Source organism: Fundulus heteroclitus, chromosome 17 (genome assembly GCF_011125445.2).
Source record: "Fundulus heteroclitus isolate FHET01 chromosome 17, MU-UCD_Fhet_4.1, whole genome shotgun sequence".
In the NCBI taxonomy this organism is placed as follows: Eukaryota; Metazoa; Chordata; class Actinopteri; order Cyprinodontiformes; family Fundulidae; genus Fundulus; species Fundulus heteroclitus.
Genome location: NC_046377.1, coordinates 1,410,347 through 1,419,583, shown reverse-complemented (window position 1 = coordinate 1,419,583; position 9,237 = coordinate 1,410,347). Strand labels below are relative to the sequence as shown.

General features: G+C 39.8%; 1 protein-coding gene across 1 annotated transcript in view; it reads right to left on the bottom strand.

Moving 5' to 3' along the window:
• The window catches only part of LOC105929825 (synapsin-3), a 172,494-nt gene that overhangs the window by 80,569 nt on the left and 82,688 nt on the right, over positions 1-9,237 (bottom strand). Inside the window, exons 5-6 of the mRNA XM_012867739.3 lie at positions 2,151-2,307; positions 55-144 (exon numbers count right to left, since the gene is read on the bottom strand). Of these exons, the coding sequence (XP_012723193.2) occupies positions 55-144; positions 2,151-2,307 (247 nt within the window). The remainder of the gene's footprint in view (positions 1-54; positions 145-2,150; positions 2,308-9,237) is intronic.

Here is a 9,237-nt window from a genome sequence, read left to right as displayed (position 1 = left end):
GTTTTTCTATGACCTTAAGTGTTTAAATGGGAAATAATTCCAGAAATCACTCACCATTTGTGTGTGGTTTGGGTAGAAGGTTTGTTCATTCAGGGGGAATTTCTCAGCTCCGAGGGAGTGGTATAGCTTAATCATTTGAGAAAACTGCAAGGAGAAATAAACAGGCAGCCGTCAATGAATTGAGGACAAAAGGTGTTGGACAAAGCTATAGCTGAATGAAATAGTATATGCCGCCCTACAGATTTCTTCGAACTTAGCTTTTTGTAACATCTAGATGTTTCATATGACCAAACATCTTTTAGATGATTTCATTACTAAAGGGGAAAAAGGCTCCCCAGACCAGTTCTTTACTATATGAAAAAAAAATGTCCTCCCTTTGTTAAAATCAATTTCTATAATTTACCATGTTCTTAGGAAGGAGCTCAATTTCACTAACCACATCAAGGTCTGATTAGTCCCAGAGGTGTGAAATCAGTTACTTGAATCAAATCTGTATGACAACATGAAGTAGGCTAAATGATCTCAAAATAAAAACAGCCTATGTCTCAACCTAAAGAAATTCTCAAACAGATAAGACATAAAGTTACTCTTGTAAAAAAAAAACTTTTTCTAATGCTTTGGAGCTCCAGCAAACGACAAAAACATTATCCACAAAGGAAAAACACATAATAGTGTTGAATCTTCCCAGGAATTGTCCAGACCCACCAAAATTATTACAAAAACAACTTGGTTGTTCAGGAGGTCACAAAAGAACATCTGAAGCACTGCAGGGGTCACTTGGCACAGTTAAGGTGTATATTTTTCAACAATGAGAAAGAGATGGCAAAAATTTAATTCATGGCAGAGTTTGAAAGCAAAACCTACTTCTGACCAAAAAGAATGCAAAGCCTATCTTATATTTGTCCAAAAAACATCTTCACGATTCCCAAGACTTTTGGGAAAATATTCTTGAGACTGAAAGGACAAAATGTGCATCTGGTGTAAAACAATCTAACGGCTTCCAGAAAAAGAACACAATACAGACTGGTTGTGGTAGTGTGATGATCTAAAGCTCCTTTGCAGCCAGGGGAGCATGACGCTGTCCGAACAAAACCCTTAATACTGCTGTCCTGCAGAAACGGGCCCTTCATCCTAAAAATCCCTCCAGTGGGGCTGAACTAAAATAATTCCATAAAAAACAGTGGACATAGACTCCTAAGACTTGTCAGTTATCACAAATACCTGATGGCAGAGGGCTTCGGTTATTGGGTTTAGGAGGCAGTTACTTTATCACACAGGGCTAGGTTATTTTGGATAGTGTTTCCCCTAGTAAAATCATTTGAAAACTGCATTCAGTGTTTACTGACAGTACCTTTTAGTGATATTAAAACTTGTTTGATGTTCTGAAACATCTAAAAGTGACAAAAGTAAAATCTGTAATAAATTTGTACATGTTTTCAACACTGTACACCTAAGAACAGTTGAACCCAATGATTAGGGAGTCAGTTTGTCGATGGATCATCTTGAAGTCAACACCTGGCACTGGAATAATAAAGGTTTTTATTGTCTTGCCGTTTCAGGAAATGAAACAGAAACAGTTGAGACCCACCTACTTAGAGTTGGATCTAACACCCATTGTTCAAACAATGCAGTTACCAGGTTATTTATAGATCCTTTTTAACATCCGTAATTCCTTCACGAAACATTGGACATCAAGCATGCATTGAGCTGAGTTTGCCTAGGCATTGTGTTTGCATTGTATGGGGCTGGTCCAGACTCAAGGAATACTAAACCCTGGGATATCTTGCATGCCTCATGAAATACATAACAGGGCAATAAAATGGGAAACAAAAGTACCTCTACTGTCCATATAACATAAAAGTGTCAGCTCTGGTGAAGCATATTTTATATTCAAATTGTACCTGGCAAGACCTGGTGTTTATGAAGTCATGCAGGGCTAAGCATTGACATGTTTTCACTAAAGCGTTCTGCCATTTTATTTCCTACAAAGCTACTAATAACTACAGTGACAAAATCCTCCTGCTCCAGACACAGGAGTCGCAGCTCCATGTAATAGGCTGTATAAATCAGCCTGGGGCAGCTGCTGAGAAAGTCTAACCACCATATGGAGGTTAAAAGCAGAGGAAATAAAGCTGTTTTAGACTACTTACCACCCAAGGTTTGCTGCAGAAATTGTATATAGAGAAGAGAGAATTGACGCCTGGAACACCGCCAAAGTGCAGGCCGATCACAATGTTCCTGAAGTCCTCGCCGGGAATCATGCTGTAGGCGTGTTGGCGAATCAGGACAAAGTCTGGCTTAAAAGACCTGCAGAAAGACATAAAAGAAACCATGAAAGTGTACAGCTTGGCTATACATGAATGCATTAGGTGAACTGTCTCATCATCCAGTAAAAACATTTGGCTCAACTAACAGGGCCTTTAAAAATGGATGCCACAAAGAGCCATGGGAATTTCTTGAGGTCGGGTCTGATCAATGTACAACAAGCCTTACTTTAGCCAAAACTGTTTATGAAAGGTTTTATTTATTTTCATTTATTTTCTATGCCATTACAATAAATCTAAACACAGCCTTGGTTAAGGTTATCCTACATGCTTCAGTTAGCAAGTGAAATATTAAACTAAAAAGCTATCCTGGAGGTGCAATATAAGACTGCCTGACCACACTGTCAGGCCCAAAAACGATTGGGGGCCAATCACGTCGCAGTATTGTCGTTTAAGGCGGGACATAGTGGTGCAATGAAAGCAATAGCTAACGAGCTCACAGCCAAACCAAAATTATCACCGCAGTTTTTCCACATCCGTTTTGTCAGAATCCATGATTTCATCTTTGATAGTAGAACAGCAAGAGGTGCCTTGACTAGCTTACCTTGTAGTTTCTCATGACATCTGCTGCTTACGTTTTAATATGATACCATGATTGGCTAAAATGAACCTTAGGTAGGCGGGCACTAAGTGCTGTTTCGCCCTCTGAGTTCGGGTAGTTCTGCTGAAATTCACACCTTTACCCAAACGGATTCAACGGGAGCAGTCCCAGATTGATAATGTGCAGAACGGAGAGTGCTACACATTATCAGCTGTTTAGCCTAAAAACAAGGAGAAAACAAGGAGAAAGGAAAAGGCCTTTTTTAAGTATTTTACCAACTATGTAGACAAATATGTACCCACAAAAAAGGTGGGTAGATATTGACACAAGATTGGTACAGTGACATTAGCTAAGGTGTAACTAAAACCACAAAGGAATTAATAAAAAATAAAGCGGCACAAAGACTAGCATCTCTGTCCCAAAATTATTCCTCTGCACTGTTCAACTAGTAAGGAACAACATTTAAGAGAGGGGTTTACATACAACACTCTAAATGTATTCCTACAAAAACCTGTTAATTCAAGGAGTTAAGAATTATGTGTTTTAATGCTGTTTTTAAGACCTAGGCCGAAGTTGTCATTTGCCTGAAACCATAGCAACCCACCTTGCCCTTTTTTTGCTGATCATCATAGAAAATATAATGCAACATTGCCACATGCAAATGCACATGTGGTAATCCTGCATGCAAACGTGTTTAGCTGCTGCTGAATACATTTGCATGCACCCGATCCTTTCTGTTACAAAAACAAAAATATTTTGGTATCCAACTGATTTACCAAATGATTGAATAACCACAAGGAGGGCAAATCCTGTGAATGCAATAAAAATCCAACTTATCATTCATTCAACACTATTTTTGACATTTGGCATGCAGGGTTTGTGTAGAGATTCTGTATTTGGTAATGCTGCCATATTTGTTTTAACATAAAACTTTCTACTGGTAACCTTTTCAAACAAATCCGTCTTGTTCAAATGTTTTCAATTTTTTTTATCATGAACCTTGAACCATGAGCATGTTAACTGAGGCTTGTTGTGTCTAAGATAAAGCTCTTGGGTTGTTTTGCAGCTTCTCTAACCTTTGCAAAGCATGACCTTGGGCTGAATTTTCAGGAATATCCCCCTCTGAATATCCCCCTCTTAAAGAAGCCATATTTGGCTTCTTTAAGTTAATTCCTGACATGTTTATCTCTTTGGTTATTTTACTCAAAAATCCTTAGACAGCAGTGGAAATGCATTTCGTTTTCACACAAAGCTGATATATATTTATTGACTCTTCAGGTTTAAATTAAAGAAAGATCCAACCCTGGAACAGACCACACCAGTTTTATGTTAAAGCTCCAAAATTAGCAGTGAAACAAGGGGGCTGCACACTGGACCAGTTTGTTTGACTGACTCAGTGCATTTTAGGGTGCAATCATTGCCAGTGTTACTTGTTTTTTTAGTGGAACACCAAAGAATCCCATTTTCATAACCTGACTAAGCTCAGGTCAGAAATCTGGCAGCGCATTAACACACACACACCGGGCTGCGTGTTAATAGTCATGAGCTACATTAGTCGCTGACTGTGTTGAGCTGAAGAGATGGAGAACTTCTCTTCATGGCACCTAATCTTTTTAGATCATTAATCCAATTAACACAGCCTAATCCTTCCTTTACAAACTGTTCTGGGAGTAAATCCAAGTAGTCCATTGAACACCTGCAGGCCTTCTTTCACATGCCTCCAATTTAACAGAACAAAATTTGGCACATGTACTTTAAAAATATATGAATTGTTTTCTTATTTGATTTGATAATTGAGAACATTTCAGCCTTACCTTCCTTAGATTTCATGAACTCACAAGCTCAACAGGTTACGCAATTTCTCATTGGGGATTACAAAGGATTTTATTGTGGCACTAGGTAAATTAACTGGCTGAGAAAAGGTCATGCTGGAACTCCTTTACATGTCACTCACGAGGAGAGCATTTATCGGAGAAGAGTAAAAGATGCCCGCGATAACAATGGAGTGGATGCAGGGTTTCATAGTAGCATTAGTAGAGTATTCAGGGTTCCCACACCTTGTGAACATCAAATTCAAGGACCTTTCAAGGACTTTCCAGGGCCAACTTCCTCAAATTCAAGGACCACACGTGGCGGCATTTACCTACTGTGACCGCTGAATAGGTTATCATATTTTAATACAATGCAAATTCAATAAAAGACTAAACAGCGTAGAAGTTGTTGGGTCAGAAGCAATGCAAGAAAATGGATTTATAGCCTACATTGATATTGATCATATTCATAGCCTACATTTATATCCACAGTACATGGCTATGCCATACTACATTACATATAAGATGTACATTAGCCTACCGTTTCATGGAATTTTATGGAAAAAAGTGCAGCATTGAGATGTTCAGCATTATATCAATTTGTTTCACTTACTTTCATCTTTGATTAAGCTAGTTTTTGACTTCTGTTTAAAGTGCCACGGTTGCCAGAAAGCTGCTCAGAGATTTAAATCATTCTCAGGCTTTTGTTACCTTTGTTAAAGACACAATTTCAGTGCATTTTACTAACCCTCCTCCTTTACCCGGGTTCTAGACCGGCAAAATGAACCATAAAGAGACACTATGGCGGAGTTACAAATTTTTTCTTTTCAACTTTTTTTTTACATTTTCTTTTTTCTCTTGTGGTCCACCAAGGAGCTTACAAATCACGGTGAAACATGAACATGTGGCTGTGTGAATCAAATGCCGTTATTTATTTAAGATAAAATATTTATCTTAAATAAATATTTATGATCAACCTGCGCCGTCAATCCCGGCGCATGCGCGCTTCATTTGCAGTCTGGACGCTGAGGGGAAACATGCTGTGGCTCTGACTGCAGCGCTGAGAGGGACTCCTGCGGTAGTGGGAGAACGGGGTTGGGACAGGGGAGGCGCCCCACGGCAGCACCTGCCGCTGGAGGACAAGAGTATAAACGATACGTGCTTTCACGTAAGAGTCTCCAAAAGTCGCTAGATTTGTCGCTAGTCGCAAAATGACTGAAAAGTCGCTAAATATAGCAACAAAGTCGCTGAGTTGGCAACACTGCGTAAATGTAACCTATTGGACGCATGTAGGCCTGAACCGTAGCCTACCAACTAACAAAGAAGAGCGAACGTACCTTTGCAAATTAAAAGTCTGCGGAATCAACATAATTTTAAAAGATCGTGTGGTAGTAAAATAATGACACGAGTCGTCATCCGTGTGAGATTTCAACCCCACAAAAAAATTCAAGGACTTTCAAGGACAAGGTGTTTTTTTGGCTGTTTTCAAGAACTTTCAAGGGCCTTGAATTTATTTTTTCAGATTCACAAACTTTCAAGGATTTCAAGGACCCGTGGGAACCCGGAGTATTAGTCATACACTCCAGAAATCTGGTGTTGATGGAAGTGTTGTAAGAAGAAAACCATTGTTGAAAGAGATCCAGATGAAGTGTTGTTTGCACTTTTCCACAAGCAATGTAGGGGACACAGCAAGCATCTGGAGGAAGGTGCTCTGGTCAGACAAGATCATTTTGGCCTTCATCCAAAACGCATTGAGTGGCAGAAAGCAAACGCTACACATTACCCTGATTACATCATGGTTAAGCATTGTGTAACCATCATGCTATGGAGATGCTTTTTTTCCAGCAGGAACAAGGAAGCTGTTCAAAATCGACGGTAGGATGGGCAAAACTGAATGCAAGCCAATCCTGGAAGAAAAGCTTCTAGAGGTTGTGAAAGACTTGAGACTGGGGCTGAGGTTTACCTTCCAGCAAGACAACAACCCTTGAAATATTGTAGCTCTGTCTTAATGTTATATGCTAGAATGGCCCAGTCAAAATACCAGGCCTAAATTAATTTGAGAATAGGCAAATATTTCAGTTACTAGATGTGAAAAGCTGGTAGAGACATATCCTAAGACCTGTAGCTGTGACTGGTGTGCTATTAAAAGCATAATAATTTCATTTAAAACATAAGAAAGAAAGCGTCTGGCATCAAAATAGATGAGCATGGCGAAGAGACATCAGGAGAAAGAGATTAGTAGTTTTATTATATCAAAAAAATATACAATTGCGTGACCCAGGCATGTGTGTGCAAATGTATGTCTATCATTGTGTGGACTAAAACTTTACAGTAGACCAACATTGTGTGGACAATTGGCATTATGACGACATTTTGCAAAGTCCACACGATGCAAATTGGGGCTAATGCTGAGGTTTAAGGCTAAGGTGTGAATTAAGTTTAGGTTACGGTTAGTTATAGATTAGGTTCAGGGTTTGCGCATAGCAAGCAATGGAAGTCAATGGAAGGTCCACACAATTATGTGCATTCCAACATCTGTGTGTGTGTGTGTGTGTGTGTGTGTGTGTGTGTACTTATACTTGCAGCTGAGTAAGAACATATTTTTTCATCTTTTACTACCAAAGTAATTTCCCTCTGGGATTATTAAAGTATATCTGATTCCGATTCTGATTCTGAACTTCTTTTGGTCCTCACTTTTTTGGGGGGGGGCAAATAGCTAGGTTTAGGACTACGGTGCCAATTAGGTTTACGGTGAGGGTCAGGGTCAGGGTAAGCCCATAGAAAGGATTGAAAATGATTGGAAGCCAATGAAATTCAGCCAAAGTCTTCATGTCTTCTGCAAGTCAGTGTGTGCATGTGTGTGTCGGGGTGTTTGGTTGGATGCAGTCTTTGTGTGACCGCTACTTTTTCAGCTGGAGGTGCACAGTAGTTAGAGTGATGAGTAGAATAAAAGTCAAACAACCCTCAGGGCTCAGGAGCAACAATCGGAGGCTGGCATGGATGCACAAAGATTTATTTATTATTTTACAGAAAACTGAAGAATGAGAATCAAAACCAACCAGGGTTCTAAAACTAAAACTTTGAACTCAACACCAAGCCTGTGCTTTTCTGTGCTACTTTTCTGTACAATAAAACTTTCCTGGAATCCAATATGAACCCAGAAAGTGCGCAGTGAAAACCTTCTGGTACTGGTATGAAGTAGATGAAGGCAGATTGTGGGCTCAAATTCCAGCCCGGGTGTTGCTTTTTGTCAGATATCATGGGTCAGAGGAAGGATCTGCTCCTGGGGACACAGGGACTACAGCTGTTCCTCCCTGCATTGCTCAGCCAAAGTAGCCGCTGCATAAATGCTCTTCCCTCTTTCCTATACTGAGTGGTGGAATGAGTTTTGTTAGTTCTCAAGCCAAACCCAAGTCAGTCCATTTCTTAAAGATAAACGATAATGATACAGTCGTGAAAAAAATTGGATTCCATGTTTTTCCTAGAGAGCATGGGTTTCCTCAACACTAGATAATAGGTCCTTTTAGGACATTTTGGAGACTTTTAGCATCTTCTAGTCTGCTTTCATTCTTAGTCGACCCGAACTGGTCATCTTTCCATTCATTTCAATGGCAACTATTGTTTTAAGAAGTCTTTAAATCCTTAACCTTTATCATTAGCTGTAACTGTCTTCTGTCTAAAGGCTTCAAACAACTCATTGGATCTCCCCATAGTGTTCACTCTGATATCAAATCAGGAGATGGAAACGTCTGAGGTAAAACAGGGTAAACCTCCTTCAAAACGCTCACTCATACTGGTCTTATCATATGGACACACCTTAGTGTGATTTTAGTCATTTTAAGTGGGACCAAACATGGGGTGTCCTAATTTCTTCAATAAAAGAGACACTGGAAATACAAAAATCTGTTTCTCTGTTTTTGTTGTTTATCACATGACTTTCACAGTGTTGTAATGTTGATGATAAACATCCTCATGTCTAAATATGTTGGAAAAAATTAAAAAAGGTTCACAGGTTGTTCCGTTTTCTTTCCCTGTATGACTGTCATGGTTGAGTTTTGGTTTGGCTTTGTTTTTCTGTTATTTTCATATTTTCATCTCTTTTGGGTTAGGTTTGACTTTATTTATTGTTTTCAGTCATCAGTTATTTTCTGTCATTTCCACTTCATCTCCTCAGCAGTCAGTCACACCTGATATCATTTACCAGTCAATTAGCCAGACCCTTCTTCCACCTGTGAAGTGCTCTATTTAAACCTCCCTCTGCCTTCAGTTCAGCACTGGGCCGTCATCATTCCACACCTCTCCATGCCAGTCCCCGTTTTGCCTTGGAAGCTTTGGTTTGCTCCTGTTGTTAAGGTTAGTCCTGTCAGTCACTCTAAAGACTGTTCGTTCACTATTTGTTCCTGGAGAGGTTCTGCTCTGTGTCCTGGTGTCTCCAGAGAACTGCTAACTGGACTAGCCATCCTGGAAAGGCTCTGCTCTGTGCCCTGGTGTCTTTCAAGTTCTGCTAACCTGACTAGCCGTCCTGGTGAAGCTCAGCTCATCGTTCCACCTAGCAGAGCCC